At 45.6% G+C, this 18189-nt stretch overlaps 1 protein-coding gene across 14 annotated transcripts in view; it reads right to left on the bottom strand.

The window, feature by feature from the left end:
• The window catches only part of FHOD3 (formin homology 2 domain containing 3), a 471894-nt gene that overhangs the window by 139390 nt on the left and 314315 nt on the right, over window positions 1-18189 (bottom strand). For 13 of the 14 annotated variants that reach the window (XM_086682773.1, XM_086682772.1, XM_086682774.1 and 10 more), the window contains one exon: window positions 11158-11405. In XM_086682773.1, coding sequence (XP_086538899.1) covers window positions 11158-11405 — 248 coding nt within the window. Of the gene's footprint in view, window positions 1-11157; window positions 11406-11690; window positions 11962-18189 lie in introns of those variants that run through there. The other variant, XM_086682783.1, reaches the window with a different exon arrangement.

Here is an 18189-nt window from a genome sequence, read left to right as displayed (position 1 = left end):
GATGGGTAGGTGTGCATTATAGGAAACATGGTATATGTGTAGGTCAAGGGGAAGCAGGCTTGACACTGAAAGAAAATTCCCAAAGCAAGTCAGAGATTTAACGAGACACAAGGACCTTTCCTTCTCTTTGAAATGTACTCACTATGGCTCCCACAGTAAAGGCTGTCTCTTCCTGAAACATCGCACCATGGCGGCCCACTCTAGCTTGAAAAATATTCACCCTTGAGAACGCCAATTTCAAGGTTCATTGACTTGAATTTCTTGGCACCAGCACTTCACTAGATGCTGATTCTACACATTGTTTTCCAGGGCTAGATAACCAGCCGCTGCCACACTCACTTGCTCTTCCCCTGGGTTATGGCGTCCCAGTCCAGACTTCAACTGTCACCTACACGTACTCGAGTTCCAGAAGCGTCTACCCAACTGACTTGTGACCCACTGACACACTTAATGCCCAAAGCTTGCGAAGTGGCCTGACAGCTACCTCATGATGCTGGACCACTGGCTGCCTGGCAACCCCCCACAACCCTTCTTCTCACCACAAAATGCACTCGCCATCCTGCAAACAACATCCTCCCTGAGTCTCCTCACCTGCTCCTACTCGCCACTCTCCTGGTCACAGCCTGAGCCAGGCCCTCTCCTGACCTGTTGGCATAGCCTCACCCATCTCTCTGTTTGCCATCTTCTCTCCACTCCTCAGAGTGGTCTCACCGGAACACAACCCTGATCACACATCACTTAAAATTCATCAGTAGCTATGTTCAGTGTTAAAGATAAAATATTGCCAGTTTCTTCAGAACCTAGAAAGATCCCCAAATTCAGTGTGGCAAAGTTCCAAATATATACAGATACTGGTCAAATCACTACGTTGTGCACATGGAAATAATATAATAGAGTATGTCAAGTATACTTCAATTAAAAAAAAAAGCAGCGAAGGGGGTATATGGGTGGCTCAGTCCGTTGATCATCTGACTCTTGAGTTTAGCTCAGGTCCTGATCTCATGGTTTGGGGGATTGAGTCCCGCATCAGGCCCTGTGCTGAGCATAGAGCCTGCTTGGGATTCTCTCCCTTCCTGTTTGACCCCTCCCCCAAATAATTTTTTTTTTTTTTAATTTAAAAAAGCAGCAAAGTCCAGGGGCACCTGGGTGGCTCAGTTGGTTAAGGGTCTGACTTCAGCTCAGGTTATGATCTCGCAGTCCCTGAGTTCGAGCCCTGCATCGGGCTCTGTGCTGACAGCTCAGAACCTGGATTATGCTTTGGATTCTGTGTCTTCCCCCTCTCTCTGCCCCTCCCCAACTCGCACGCGCTCACTCTCTCGCTCTCTCTCTCTCAAAAGCAAACATACATCAAAAAAAAAAAAAAAACACTTAAATTTAAAAACCAGCAAACTCCAAATCCCCAAGAAATCTGCAATCTAGTCACAGTGACATTTTGAGAAACCAGAGATCCTGCAGATCCTGCCCCAGAAACCAGAAGGAGCTTTGCAAAGCTGCTTCTTCCTCAGGCCTCAATGCTGCTGCCTTTTCCTGTAGTTTCTGCCAGTTTCAAGCTCACGCCCCTTGGCCCCCAGGGCTCTCCCCTCCTACCACCCCTTACTATTCAACACTCAGGAAACCAGAAAGAGCCTTCTGGACACTAAATGGTAAATGCTGAATGGCTGGCTGTATTCCAGTCGTACCTACCTCACAAGGTCACATCCCTTTTGTCAGTGAACCCGTTTATAACAAATCATTTGCCTCAGATAAATCTTCCTAGGTAGCCACTTGCCGCTCACGGTACCAGTGGTTGTTAACCTGGCTGTTGTGAAATCCTCTAGCATGTTTATGCCAGTGCACAAAATCTTCTCTCCAGCTCACGTCCATATTTATTTAACAATTACCTTCTTTAAAAGGACAACATCCAGGAAAGCTCCAGGGCATGGAGTGACTGTGGTAAAAACACTGAGTTAAGCACACGTTTGTGCTGCTTCTCATTCCTCACCCACCGCCCTATGAAGGAGGTACTATCATCCTGAGCTTCCAGGGGAGAAGACTGAGGCCAAGCCCAGAGAGGAAGTGTAGTCTGTGGCTGTGAAGACTGAGCAGATGCTCTCGACCGCCTCAGCCACTGCTCCTTTAAACCGCACTTGGCCAAAGCCACCCCCAGGACCCAGGACTGCAGGAGTCACAGAGTTGTAGATGTTGCAGGTTAACACCAATTACACAACACCTACTTGCCTCAAGTGTTTTGTCTGAAGATCATTGCCGTTGCTAACTGTTTCCAAGAAGGAGCTAGGACTACTCTGCTATTTCGGCTACAAACCCTCCAACTAACTGGCCAAAGAACTCTGTCACCTCTGGCAATGAAGTCCTGTGGACAAGGCGTGAGACAGACCACAGAGCAACACGCTGCCCTAAACTCAGCATCCAAACACGCCTCTTCCTGTCGAAATCTCAGAAGATGAGCTCACCCACCCTGCATGTTTCCATAATTAGGCTCCCCCTTTGCTCACTGGTTCCTGTGGCTGATGGACAGGCGCCAATACCCCTTCCTACTTCTGCAGGAAAACAGAAAACAAGTCCTGCTCCAATTGCCTCCCTCCAGTTCCCACTCTGAGGCCCAGCCTCAAGACTTGGCTCTCCTCTTCCCACCACCCACTGGGCCACTAACTGGGCCTCACATCAGGCGTGAGCCCCAAAAAGGTGAGGACAGCCTCGTCTCCAATAGTTGTTAACTCTGGCTTCCTCTCAACCAGATGACCTCTATCACCAAGATAACGGCTGCTTAGTTACACGATTAACAACGAAGGCTTGTTCCATGGTTGTATTATTGCTCTGAATGCTTCAGAACTCTTTAGGAACCGTCTTGTCTTCAGTGCCAATTTTTGAGAGAAACAAGCAAATCAGTATGATTATCTCAGGATCACACTCTAACAGTGACTGTAAACAATACAGCTCATGAGGACTACCAAGTCACAGTAAATATTTGCTCTGAATGATTTTCTGTCTTTTCAACAAATCTGATTCATCCTCGAGAGAGGAAAAACTTGTTACTACTGAACACATTCTGTAGGTTCAGAGACTAGTTCCGGGGGTGTTTGGTTCTGAATGCACACCCCAGACGAGGAATGAATGGGTTCAAACCCAGCTGTGCCGCTTGCCACCCGTGAGATCGGGGGCAAGCTCTTTAACCTCTCTCTGCCTCGGTTTCCCAGCCTGTAAAATGGGGAGGAGTCTTCTACTTTCTTCATGCCATTTACAACACATGTAATTTTGCTTAGCACAACAGCCAGCACCAAGTAAGTGCTCCATAGTGCTAGCTCCGGCTATCACTACTTACCTCCTAGAGAGTGAAGAAGCAGCACAGCAGCCTCCCAGCACAACACAGAGGCTCGTTAGGAAGAGGATACACTTCCCCGAATAAACACGACACCGAAAAGATGCACAGGCAAATACCAACACGTGGCATACCCTAGCAATATACCTTAGGCGTCCACCCAAAGGCATCATAAAAGGTATTTAATAGACAAGGAAAAATATTTATGACACCGTTGTCAAAAGTTAATGCCTAGAATGTATCAAGAGTACTTACGTTCTGCCTGCTTTTGTATCCGAAAATTCCCGCACTGAAATATGAAATATTGACATAGAGTAGCCGTTCATCAATGAAAATGGACGAACCATTCAGGAGACAAATAAGCCAAAGATATAAACAGGCCATTCTCAGAAAAGCAAAGTTCAACAGCCAATGAAGCAATTAAAGGTGAACAACTTCAATAGTAATTTAAAAAAAATGCAAGGTGAAATGCTGAGGCACATTTCACTTTTCAGAAATACTAATTTCGGAGAAACTCCTAACATCCAGGGCTGGTGATGGTATGAGAAAATGGTCAATCATATGCTGAGGGTGGGACAACAAAGTGGTAGATAAAGGCCAATACGGTGGTACCATTATTTAGAATGTAAGAGTCCTTTGATCTAGAATCTCACTCCTAAGCATCTCTCCTAAAAGAATGCTAACATACGTGTACTAACACGTTTGTATATGCTCATCCCAGAAAGTTTAGTACTAGAAAAAAACTTCAATCAAACCATGGCAAGATGCATCAAGGCGTCCTGTTTTCACAGTATGTCCCTATAACGGAACACTAAGCCACGATTTTTAAAAATGTACAAACATGAAAATCTGGAAGTAGTAACTCATAAAGATGGCAATGTGTACTTGATAGTTGCTTACTAATTGCCAAGTCTCAGGGATGTTTTTTTCTTTCTACAGAATCACAGGAAAAAACAAACGTATTTTACAAAAATGGGGAAGGACAGGGACTCTGGAGGCAGACCACCTGAACTCGAAAACCAGCTCCACTATGTATTAGCTGTGGGCTCTGGACAGTCCTTTCAACACCCTGTGCCTCAGTTTCTACTCCTTCCACATGGAGATAGTAACCACACGTAACTCACGGGGCAACTTAGTAGAGTTGGTACACTGAAGCTCTTCGCATAATGCCTGGCAGATAATGAGGTGAAGCCACTGTTGCAGCTACTGCTGGTGTTATTGCCACCTCTGCACTATATAGTCTAAATACTTCCATTGTGGGGGCGTCTGGGTGGCTCAGTCGGTTAAGCGCCTGACTTCGGCTCAGGTCGTGATCTCGTGGTTCGTGAGTTCAAGCCCCGCATCAGGCTCTGTGCTGACAGCTTGGAGCCTGGAGCCTGCTTCAGATTCTGTGTCTCCCTCTCTCTCTGGCCCTTGCCCTCTCGAGCTCTGTCTCTCTGTCTCTCTCTCTCTCAAAAATAAATAAACATTAAAAAAATTAAAAAAAAAATACTTCCGTTGTATATCGCATAGTTGGTACCACACATTTACATCCTATACCTTTTTTTTTCGAGAGAGACCACGCGTGCACATGAGCACTCTTGAGCAGAGGAGGGACAGAGGAAGAGGAAGAGAATCTTAGGCAGGCTGCACGCCCAGGGCTGAGCCAGATGCGGGGCTCGATCTCACGACGCTGGAATCACATCATGAGCTGAAATCAAGAGTTGGATGTTTAACTGACTGAGCCACCCAGGAGACCCATCCTGTATCATTTTCATTTGGAAACACAGAGTTGCTCAGTATTGGGTGCCCCCTATGTGCCTGAGGTCATATCTAAATGGACACACGGCTATTGGTGGCAGAACCAAGCAGCCTCTTCCATGCTTCAGTACCTCCATCCTAGGTCCCCTGCTGCAGCGATTCCAAATGCCACGCTGGGGAGGACTGTGCAGACTGGGTGCTTGTGTACTCTTTAGGAGCCACAGCCTATTCTCCACCAGCAGGTGCAGACTGAGCTTCTGATGCTGGGGTCTGCACTCTGTCCCCGCACAATACCCCGGGCTGACTCCTCTTCCCTGAAGCACAAGTGGACTGACTAGCTCCCGGGCAGCCCCTGTGGCCTGTAGCCCACCTGGGCATGGGCCCTCCTGGTTTCCCCTTCTCTGGGATTAGCTGGAGCCAGGCTATACCATGCCTCTGCCATTTGCCGGTCTGTCTACAGGGCAGACTGTGTCCAGTCCCTCCCGGCAGCAAGCTCAAGGCCTGGCCACAGTCCGTTTACTTCCTTATTGCTTTCAACGTATTAGAATGAGTGCTTTTGTGCAACACACATTAAGCCTTTAAAATGTTTATCTCTTATCTAACTTACATGACAAAACAGCAATTCTTGAATTTAACTTTTTTACCTCCTGACCACCAGCTGAGAATACCACCAGCCAAGAGGAAAGTGTCCATTGCTCCTTCTCAGCCCTGAGTCTTCAACTCCACTTGAGCATCTGTCAGCCCTGGGTAGACAGAGGGTCTCTAGAGAGCTGGTCCCATGTTCCTACTCTTCCGAATAGCTCCCTGAGCCTGGCTGAAGAATGGCACACCTTCGGTGATATGACCATTGTTCTGTCTTGCCGCTTTGTTGTATGGCTGGTGTCACGTTCCATCGTGTCAATTTTGGGGAATGTGATAGATGTGAAGCTGATTGGAGTTGGGTTCACTGGGCATGTGGGTTACTGAGAAGATCATGAGATCTAGTCAAACCTCCGGTCCCCCCCAAAGAGGGTCCAGCATATTCCCTGAGAATTTGAAATGTAAAATTTTGCCAAATGAGTTAAGACAAAAACAAACAAAAAAGGGACTCTACTTTCTAGCTGGTAGCCCAGAACTTTGAGAATTATCTTCTTCGGAAAAAAAAGGCAACTTCGACTCATGCACATGAACATTTGAAGGTAGACCCACAGAGTTCCATGTGCCTCTAAGAAAAACACTCCCTTTCCAACAGTCAAAGTACTTCCTACCTCAGAATCACCCCTAGGAAGAATTGAAAATTGTAGCCAATTACATGCTGTCCTTTAAGGTGGGGTTTCTCAGATTCAGCACCACTGATGTTTTAGAACAGGTATTTCTTGGTTGGAGAGGGCTGTCCTGAGCATTGTGGAATGTTCAGCAGCAGCCCTGGACTCTACCCATCAGGTGCCATTTGCACTCTGCACCCCAATTATGGAACCAAACATGTGTCCAGACATTGCCAAGTGTCCTGAGGGACAAAACCACCTCCGGCTGAGAACCATGACCTTATGGGAGCACTGGAACTGATTCCAGGATGCTCCCACCTCCCAGAGTAGCCCAACCTTTCCTGAACTCATCACCATATCCCCTTCTCCCCACTGGCTTTGTGTGTCTCCTAATCTAACTCATCTCCTGCCTTTTCCAATCCCTTCAACCTTCTGCTGTGCCCTGGAATTTATGAGTAGCTCTCAGCAAGATCCCCTATAGTCTCAACCTCTTCATGGAATATTCCTTGCTCCTACCCTGAACTTAGGACACCGTTCCCCACAGCTTTCTCATATCACATGATGGGCTCTTCTCTCTTACCCCACATACTCCTCTTTGCCAATTCCAGATCATTTCCCTCCCAACCTCCCTCTAGAAACCCAGCCCCTTAGAACAGGAGCTGGCAAACTATAGCCTGTGGGTCAAATCTGGCTTACCGCTTGTTTTTATATAGTCTGTCAGCTAAGAACGGTTTTCAAATTTTTAAATGGTTGAAAAGCAAACCAGAAGAATATTTCATGACATGTAAAATTCAAATCTCAGTGTCCATACACAAGTAAACACATTTGCTTACCTATTGTCACGGCCGTTCTTGTACTACACAAAGGCGGAATGCAGTCGAACGGTTGCAACAGAGACTGTCTGACCTGCAAAGCTTAACATACGTACCACCTGGCCCCTAACAGAGAAAGTTTCCAACCCCTTCCTTTGAGGCACGCGGCAGCGGTCTGTACCATCCGCTCCCAACCAGTTGTCACCATCTACTACCCGCCAGGTCACTCTTCCATGTGTATTAAAATATACACAGGACTGAAGGCTGGATGGCACAACTGCTAACATTAGTGGCTGAAGTTCAAAATTACCTCTACAGGTTGGAATGTTGTGTGGAAATTGACAGGGTGAAAATTTTCATATATTAAGTCCCATGCGATGTTCATTATCAGAAAGACTGGCATACAGAGCAGGAAGAAGATCTGCTATGTTTTGACAGAGGGGAAAACCACGATGAACAGGGAAACATTATGGGGAAATTTTATCCATGTGAGAGAATGCTAAGCAGCAATAGAGCTATAAGATTATGGAACACACTTAGGTCAGAAGACCTTCCTTAAAGAGGGAAAAATTCAGGACTAGAGTTAGGTGCCCCAGAAAGGAGAGTGTCTGTAAGTGGAAGTTCACAGAATGGTCTCCTGCTCTAGGCTTTAAGACTTTTTCTCCTAAGATTATATCCTGTTACAATTTAAACCAGAAACACTGATCCTTCTGCTGATTTGAGGCTAAAAGTAATTTTTTCTTGGTAAAAAATGAAAGCACCACCATTTTTATTCCTTCCAGTGCAAAGATGGAAATACAAAGATGAAATTTATAATTTAAGTGCAGGGGCGCCTGGGTAGCTCAGTCGGTTGACCATCTGACTTTGGCTCAGGTCATGATCTTGCTCATGGGTTTGAGCCCTGTGTCAGGTTCTGTGCTGATGGCTCAGAGCCTAGAGCCTGCTTCAGATTCTGTGTCCCTCTCTCTGCGCCTCCCCTGTTCAGACTCTGTCTCTCTCTCTCTCAAAATAAATAAACATTAAAAAAATTTAAAAAAAATAGAATTTAAGTGCAAAGATAAAACTCATTATGGCACATACAGTCACAAAAGATACTTTTAGGTGACAGATGACCAATATTCATACTTGATTTGGTAAATGCTCAGTGTAGAAGTGTAGGTTTCTTAAGAAACCAAAACAACCCAAAATGTGTTTGGAGTCTTAGTCCTTACTGGAACTAAAACACATAGCCCGGTAGGCTTAAGTCTTAAGGAGACTGAGATTTTTCTGCTTTTCAACTCTTCGAATTTTTATATTTACATCAAAAAAACATACCTACATGGTATGTAAATAAAATTCCCGCTCCAAAAAGTCAGAAGCACTAATCTCACTCAGTGACTATGTTTGGGAATGGTGGATTAGGAAGTGGTCCTGTGTGATCTGGACATTGAAAGGCAAGGGCCAAAGACTTGTGTTTAACCCACAGCTCAGTCCCTTAGTCCTGGGATCATCACAAGTCACTGACCCCCAGTTTTCTCACTTGTAAAAAGAGGATGAAGACGCTTGTCCTGCTAGATCCTACAGAGAAATTCAGATGATGTAAAAGGACCACCTGAGTGGAGAGGCACCATATGCATTTTAGGGCACCATGAATCTCTAACCTCTAACACGTTCCTATCTTCTTTTCAAAAGTACTGGCATTAGTTGCATCAGAATTATAAAATCCAGCCTAAAATTCCTATGTGGCATATGCAAGGCATGTTGCTACAAGTTAGAAGTAGGGCCAGAATGCTCACACAGATGAAGAGCAATCGAAATCAGGCAAGGCCTATGGGCACAATGAGCTACTTGACACAATGAACTACTTGATTCTAAGATACTGTTTTGAGGCTCAGATGTTGAGCAGGTGACTAAGCTATGCATGCAGGGCTTATTTCCCATTTGGCTTCTCGTCACCCTTTCCCCCTCTATTCCACTCCCACCTCTGCCAAAACTCTACTGTTGTTTGAGGACCATAGGGCAAAACCCCTCCAATAGACTTGATGGATGAAGCCACTTCATAATCAACCTGTAAAATGTTATCTGTCTTTCTAAGTTGGGAAGTGTATTCTTCTCAAATAAATGCACTAAATGTCCATCACAGTACTAATGTCAGTAAAATGAAAAATCAGTCCTATTTGAAAAGAATGAGACAGGAAGCATGCAGGGCTGCATGTGTGACCTCGCATTCGAGATCCCTCCAAGCCCTGCACCTCAAAACCATGTGCCCATGGTGGTTCACTGCACCTCTGTCATCCTTGCCAATCTGTCACAAGGCATGGCCATCTGAACTCACAACATGGGGATGGGGATCTTTGAAAAGTATAATAGCAAGAAACAGACCAGGAACATACAGGACACAAGTTGAACAGAACAAGAGAATGCCAAGTGCTGCTGACGGGGACTTCAAATAACCGTCCCCGGCATCTGTGGTGGTTTTACATAGAGATTTTTAATCTACTGTATACACTTTTCTCCATGTTAATTTCTGAAGCCATTAGCTAGGAGCAGAGCTGGAGAGAACTTTAAGTGCCCTTTGAGCACTGCCTAAGTTTCTTGAAGATCTTAGACTACAAGGTGTGATGTTTATGGTGGATGTTCTCATTTCTCAATTTGTTTAGAAGTTTTAGTCTTTTTTTTTTTTTTCACTTAACAGAGCTTGCTGCACACAGATTCTCAGAAACAGAAAAATCTGTAGATGGGCAATTATGTGGTAGAGAAGGGTGTCAACACAGACTGTGGCTCACACATCACTCCCACTCCATCTGTGACAGGAGGCACCCAAAGGCATGGCTCGTTAAGTGATTCCACGAGTACCAGACTGCTTGGGGCATCTGTCAAGGTGGGTGTTCCCTTAGGGATGAAAGGAAGGGACATATCTTGATCACTCTCTTTCTTAAGGTCATCCAACTGATTCTGAGTTATTTTCTTCTTCACCAGGCAGCCTCGTGACCCGCACTTGGCTCCCAGGTGGATCTCCACGATGGCAGAAAATGCTGCGGTCAAATGAGGTAAGCGGGGCTTCTGCACGCCAGCAGCAGGAGGTGATGCGCTGGCAAACCAGTGTTCCAGTCAGTCCAGGTGGACCTGGCTGGCATGGACTGGTCCACAGAGCTCCATCATCCTAATGAACTGACAGCACTCACTTGGGAAGATAGAAGTGGACCCAGACTCCAGAACAGCATGGCCATCCTTTTGCTGCACACTTGTTCTACAGAACCATTTCTAAGTTCCTATAGGTTGTGTCAAAAGGTCTTCCTTTGTATATCTGTACATAGTTTCTTATGAGATTGTCAACCTTTGTATTTCTTCCTATCTGCCAATCTCATTCTTAGTTTCTCCCAGCCCAAATGTGAGGTTCGTAAGGACAGAGATCATACCTTGTATCTTCACGGCATCCGAAAGTCCTGGCCTATAACACATTCTCAATAAAAATGTTCGCTAAAACAAACACTGAAAAAGTGACGGCGATAGTATTTACTGGAATTTACATATACTTATATATATATCATATACTCATATCTAAAATGTATTTAACATAATATGTATTTACATATGTTTATATTCATATATTTAATTCATACAGGTTTCTTCTATTTAACTAAAACCAACCTCCACCATCTACTGCCACAGTATCTCAAGACTCTTACAATCTTGCATTCACGTGAGGGCACACCATTTACTTCCAGGTAAAGTTTGGGGTTTGGATTCTTTTCTATTTGATAAAGCACAGCTTTTCAGACATTATGGAGATACGGATATAAAAACACAAATGGGTGAAGAAGAGCTCGTGGGGTTAACAAGATCACATCTACGTGGGTCACCAGGGCCACCTTGTACCGGGGTGCTCCAAAGGACTTCGGGGTGGTGTTTCAAGGGTAGAGAAGAGGCAGGGAGGAAGTCAGGAGGGGTTAGGAGGCCAGCGGGGAGGGGGTGGTAGTGGGTGCCTGTGGGGATGGGACCCCTCCCACCTTTTCAGGATCCTTGTGCCCGCCCCCCTCCACTCCACGGCTGGGTTAATGCTTACTTTTCACAGTGCTCTCGTACTTGACCGGGCTTGAAGCCAGGAGCCGACTGGGAGCTGGGACTGGTGGGGGCCGACACAGGACTCCTGATGCTTTGCACCGAGTGCCTGCGGCTCCGCCTGCGGTCCAGGCCCCGCTGCTCGCCCTCTCCGCTGCCGCCTCCGGAGCACACGCTGGCCCTCCTCCGGTCCCGGCGCCCGCTCGGGGGCGGCTCTGCGGTCTCGTCGCCATCCTCGTGCCGCAGTGCCACCTGAAAAAGCAGACAGCGCCCGGTGCAAGGTCAGACTTGACATCCTCTCCCAGGCCTTAGGTGTGACTTTGCATTCCACGCTCCCCTTAATGAGCATTTAACACTGTCATTCCATCCTGCTAACTCAGCTTCTCTGCAAGATTGTCACATCCGCACGCGTGCCAGAGCGCAGTCCGCGAACTTAAAGATGCTTGCCACCGTGTATTTTCCCAAATGGGTATGAAAAAGCCAACAGAGATCATGAGTAGGTCCGAGAAATATTTCATAATTAGACAGGATCTTTACCCTGGAGCCCAGCACTGTCATTTCCAGGGCCGCGTCTCTCCTGGACCCCCCTCCGCTCTGTTCTGGTCCAGGAGGTGAGGTCGGTCCTGAAGCCCAGCGGCGGGGAGCCCTGAAGTTCCTGATCATTCCTGAGCTTGCTTCCCAACGAAGGTGCTCAGAAGAGCACAGCAAGGATTCTGCCCAGAGGCAAGAGCCACAAGGCGCCTGGTGAGCGGATCTGGCCTCACCCACGGATCCGTTGCAGAGGCCTATTCGGCAGCACGTACGGCCTGATGTCAGCACCTCTGCTGGGCACTGCTATCAGGCTACCCTCCCATCCCGGGCCCGGGGTTGGGGGAGGAGCCCCGAGTTACATTGGAGAGCCTGCATATGCTAGTCACGAAAATATATACCCAAAATAGACTTCACTTCTAGATTAGTTTTTTTTTCATCTCCTCTTAAAAGTAATGCATATTTGTGCAGAAGAATAATTGCCTTACACTTTGCCACCGTGGATTTCCCATGGAAACCTGAGCCAACTGGCAGCATGCCTCCATACAGCTATCCTCCTCCAAAGGGTATTCTACTCCTGCTCCTAGTTGGCGCCCTCTCAGGAGGCCCTGCTCTGCCATCTCCTAATCTCGCTTTGTCCTGGATCCTGCCCCATGGCTGCCTCATTTTAGGTTAACACCATCTGCCTATGTGTTTGCTCACCTCCCTGCTTCTCCATGCCTGTCCTTCCCAGCCAAGGGCTATACTCACCTGTATCTCCAGCTTCTGTAAGGGGTGTGTGCGTGCGCGCGTGTGTGCGCACGCCCGCCCTCTCTAAAACTAGACAGTAGGAAAAGCACAGGTTGTCCTTAACTAGATCTGTGCACACTGGCTGTGTGGCTCACGAGCCAGCTATGACCTGTAGCTAATTATTTGCCTTCTCTCTAGCTCACCGTATGAGGATAACAGTATTGCATTCGTGGGACTGCAGTAAGAATAACTTATGTAAAGATGATCTATGTGACTGGTACTCAATAAATACCCCCAGTAAACATGCCCACCTATTCCTCCCTCTCACAGATATGGCACGCCCGAGCCAGCCCCGGCCAAGTCCAGCAGCCTCTCTGACCTGGCAACCGAGGAACTACACAGTCCTACGTCCCCAAAGGTGCCAATTCTCCAGCCACATAGGTGCTCTTGGTCACATTTTACAACTCAGACCTGACGGGTGAGAGAACGGAGAATATAAAGACCCAGATGGCTAACCGTGCAATATGGCTCTAACATTACCTATCTATAGAAAACCGACCTATTGCGAAATCAGTGGTGTCCCGTGTCCAAAGTGTTCACACCTGTGCTCATCTAGAAAGGTGAGCTTGGCTGTGTCAAGACCAGGTGGGCCACTCTCGTCCCAGTTCACAGGGATGAACACCTAAGCCACGCGGCCTGTTTCACAGGGGTGCACCCACCATCCACATGTCCCAGGTCCAGTTTCCTCTGGCTCCGGGTTTTGCGTGAGATCGATTTTGTGAAACCTCTCCTATCTTCGTGCCAGATACATTTTATAACAAGCTCACACAGAGGAGGACAATTTAATAATATTGTGACTATTTGTTCTCCCAGAATTTACTAGTCAGACATAATGTTGGGAGGTTTGACGTAATAATTGATAAGAGTTCAGAAAAAGCCCTGTTATAAAATGTCATTGGAAAGTCTGTTTCCTAGGGGTCTCCTCTCCAATACAATTGCAAGGACTAAGAATGAAGTTATACATTGGGTTAATCACATTTACCATCTCAACATTAACACTTTATGCTGCATTCTCTGGGCAAGTTTGAGAATGATTGTACACCTGATGAAGGACAGTCTTTTTAAATATTTCTAGCCAATCGTTTTTCCTTCGGTTTTAGACGTAAAAATTCTAGACCATTTGAACTTATTCTGACCCGAAGTATTGATTCTGCTTCTTATTAAGTACACATTTGGAATGATAAGATTAGGGGCTAAAGTAGAGTTCAGATATTTCTAATTCCTTGTCTAACCTCAGAGATCCAGGGATCAAATAGTGTTCCTTCCCCGAGAGGCACACTCTGTGTGCACAAAGTGAAATCCACTTTAACTGCCTTTTGTCAGAGAAGATGGAGACAATCAAAACATTTAAATGGAAAGAAAAATCTGGAAAAATTATCAAAGCAACCCCATAAGATAAATTTTAATGGGTGCTTTCTAAAGTACAGATCCTCAGCAAAACATTCATCTCTTAAACAACAACAACAAAAAAAAAACGAGAGGGGTGTGCAGAAGGGGTAAATGGGGCACCGGATCCAAGTAGATTCAATGACAACCTCGTGCTTCACAGTGAGCAACAAGGGAACTTGAAATTTGGGGCTGGTGTTCACTCATGATTTTGTTTTTATAATAAGAATTATAGAATCACCGGTATCTCCCGAAGACAGGAAGAAAGGCTTTACTTTCACACGCAGGGCTAGAGCGGCAGTGCCCAGGTCCTTAGATTCTAGGGAACACAACAAATTAGAGTCAAGAACATGCAGAACTAGCAAAGATCTGGAGAGCACAGCACTTACCACCACTCTGAATCTGTGGTGTCAGATCTGAGTAACTACATGTGCAAGGAGTGTCCCCACCAAACATGAGATGAGATCAATAATGTCCCAAAAAATCTCTATCTAGTCTCTCCCTAATAATGCAGTGTTTCACTTGCTGGGCCCCTCAGCAAGTGCTATTTCTTTTTTTTTTTTTTAATGTTTATTTATTAAACATTAAAGAGAGAGCGCAAGCAAGCATGAGCAGGAGTGGGGGGAGGGGTAGACAGAGAGGGGGACAGAGGTTCCCAAGCAGGCTCTGTGCTGACAACAGAGAGGCCAATGTGAGGCTCGAACTCACTAACCGTGAGATCATGACATGAGCCCCAGTCGGACACTTCACTGACTGAGCCACCCAAATGCCCTGTAATTCTTTTAATTAAATGTAGAACACTACTCATAAAGTAAAACCCACATGAGGAGCAGTTTCCAAATCCAGCACTGACTGCTTACATAGTCTACCCTACTTTACTAGGAAAGCAATTAGAAGCAACTTAGGTTGGCATCTGTGACAACTTCCATCAGTCGTCTCAACGACTGTGAATGATCTGAATACTCTTTAAGTTTTTATTAGGGGCATTTTCAAACATACACACAGTGTACAAAGAGAGTACAAAGACTGTGATGTGTTTATCACCCATGACCGTTCAACAAGTATCAACCCTGTCCAACCTTGTGTTACTTAACGCCCCACTCCCTGCCCCAACCCCAGACTTTGAGGTAAATCCCAGATCACATCATTTCATCTGTAAACATTTTAGTATATATCTCTAAAAGATAAGGATTTTTAAAACCCATAACCACCATATTACCGTTCCACTTAAAATAATTTTGTTAACTTGTTTTATTTTTCATTTTTTAAAATTTACATCCAAATTAGTTAGCCTATAGTGCAACATTGATTTCAGGAGTAGATTCCTTCCACTTAAAATAATTTCTTAGTATCATCAAATATCCACTAACATGAACACTCTTGATAGAGGTCAAAAGCTATTACATTTCTGGGGCACCTGGATGGCTCAGTTGCTTAAACGTCTGACTTTGACTCCAGTCATGATCTCATGGTTCATGAGTTCAAGCCCTGCACCGGGCTCTATGCTGACAACTCGGAGCCTAAAGCCTGCTTTGGATTCTGTGTCTCCCTCTCTCTCTGCCCCTCCCCTGCTCATGCTGTCTCTCTCTCAAAAATAAACAAACACTAAGAAAAATTTTTAAAAACTACTTGAGTTTATATCATATTACTACTCACATCATGACAGGCAACCATTGTTACATAATAGACACAATCTTGTTCCATATTGCTATCTCACACCTTCTTTGTAATCCTACACATATACATCCATACCTATACATCCTGGTTCAGCTTTTAGGTGAAGTGACACCGATGCCAGTAGCATTTCAAGAAGGAACTACGCTAATGACAGCTCATAGAATATTGTCACGGTGCTGGATTCCCAGAGAACCACACCTCCCTGTCTCCTCACTCTGGTGTAGCCCCCTCCTACACTGAGTCCATTTTCTATGGGACTTGATTTGGTCAATGGGGTATCAGCCAACATGATACAAACAAGGCCTGAGAAGTGTTTGCACATGGGGACTTGCCCTTCTGAAATGCTGCTACCATGTAAAGAAGTGCAGGCTAGCCTGCTGAAGACACACAGCCTAGCCAAGAGCCAGCACCAAATGCCGAAGCAAGTGAATGAGGCCATCTTAGACCATCTCTCTGCCCCTTCCCTGCTCACATGTGCACATGCGCTCTCTCTCAATGAGTCAATAGCCAGACTCACAGATACATAATACAAGTTCTCAAACAAAGGAGCTTCTGTCTTCATGGAACTTGGTGGTATTTGGGAGCGTTCTACTTCTCCAAGAGTGGAAGCTCTCCAAAAGGGATCAAAAATCTGTCCTCTTGGGTTTTTATGGTGGCTTAATGGTGGAGTCATGATTGACTAAGTCACTGGCCACTGGCTGATTCAGCCTGCCCCCATCCAGAAGTGCTTTCCAAAAGTCAGCTCACCAACATAACAAAAGATACCTTTATCACCCTCAACACTTAGGCAATTTCCAGGGTTTTGGGAGCTGTGAGCCAGAAACGAGAATAATGACCAGATACATATTTCTTATAGTAAATCACAATATCACACTCTCATCCCCAAAGCCTTCAGCCTTAATATACTTTTCCATTACTAGGACCGCATTTTCAGAGTCAAAAGTTAGAACATATAATCTGACAAAAGATTTTATATCTTGATTTGTGAATTTATATATTTGAAAACTCATATAAAGCTATAAAAATTAAAATGAATTTAATTAAGCAGGGATTAAATCACCTTTCTGAAATGGAATTAAATTACATGGAATTGTGCCTGTCCCCAGAAAGTCCAGGACATGTGGTCACCAGACATCCTCCACTGTTAAGAAGAATTCTAGAAGCCCAACCAAGTTCTCTCAATTACTTGAAAACATTCATAGCTTTTGTGAGGAAAAGACTGGCTCTGCTTATAGATCTCTTTGCTGCTCCTGAATATAATGAACTTGGTTGTCCTGTAATAGTAAATATTGTTCAAAACATTAACTTTCAGAAAGGAATAAAAACCCTGTGACTCTGCCTGCTATCTCAAGCACTGAGTTGTCACCTTGAGTTATTACTCAGGGCATCTCTCCTTTAAGGTAGCTGCACTCTGATTAAATCATGTCTTTCCTTCAACCCAGCATCTGGCAAATACAGTCATAAAACAAGTGATATTTAAGAGAGACCTTCATTCAAGCCCTTACTGAACTTCTACTCTGAGCAGGCATACCGATAAACCCTGGGGCCAAAGAGGGAAATGAGACATGACTCAGAGTAGCAACTCAGAGGCAGACTGACAGGCAAGTATGTCCTGAGGACTGCTCAGTCCGAGGTATAGTCATAGCGAGTTCCCTTTCGTAAGTTGTGAACAAAGAGGAAGGGACAAGTGTAGGAACTCTTTTGATCTTGCCATGAAGGCCTGGTGGACAAGGGGACGGCTAAGGTGACTCCTATAGGAGTAGGAATTGGCCAACTATGAGAACAGGAAGGAAGAACACTCTAGGCAAAGAAAAGAGAATAAAGGAAAGCCCACCCATCCCACCCCACAGCACTGGTGCAAAGACCTGTCTTTCATGTTCAAGAGCCAGAAGAAGTTGAGTATGGCTGAAACTTCAGAGACATCATAGGAGCGACCAGAGACAAGGCCACAGGGGCATAAAGGCCACACACTGTGTAGTAGACCCCTGTATCGACTCAAGCTGTGTGGGCTTCATCCTGTTGGCCACAGAAAAGGTTTTTCATTTATTCATTCACTGATTTGCTTGCTCACATTTGTTCTCTTAAACAGAGAAATGGCCTAATAGTCAGATCTGACTTTCAGAAGGATCCTTTTTTTCAGTTGCTGGGAGTTAGGAAGGGAGAGAAAGTAGAGAAACCCCCAGGGGAGGCAGCCCCTGCAGGATGCCAGCCTCTCGTGGCTCAGCTCATGTTGCTCTCCCAGCCCCTACCCCTCCAGTCACAGCAACCTCTTTTCAACCCTTCACACCTGCCAAGCCAGAGCTCCTCCACTGCTTTGCCCACCATCACTGTCTTCTACCTCATCCTGTCTCTCTTCATAGACATGTTTGGAGGCTCATATTCTCTGCTTGTTCATGTAATTGGTTACTGTCTGCATCCCATAAGAGTGTGCGCTCCCTGAGGGCAATGACCTTGTCTGCCTAGTTCACTGCTATGTCCTGGGGCCTAGAATAAGTGCCCGGAACATAGCAGCGCTCAATAAAGTTGTGCTGAATAAACAAATTCACAGAGGAACATATGAATGAGAAGATATTACAATAATCCAGGTAAGAAACAATGGGGCCAGAGCTGTGAAATAAACAAAGTGAGGTTTTCAGAAACCAGATTTCTAAGTGGG

Source organism: Puma concolor, chromosome D3 (genome assembly GCF_028749965.1).
Source record: "Puma concolor isolate L17-30 chromosome D3, mPumCon1.1.hap2, whole genome shotgun sequence".
Taxonomy (NCBI): domain Eukaryota; kingdom Metazoa; phylum Chordata; class Mammalia; order Carnivora; family Felidae; genus Puma; species Puma concolor.
Note: the sequence above shows the minus strand (reverse complement) of the source record. Positions and strands in the feature narration are given on the sequence as shown.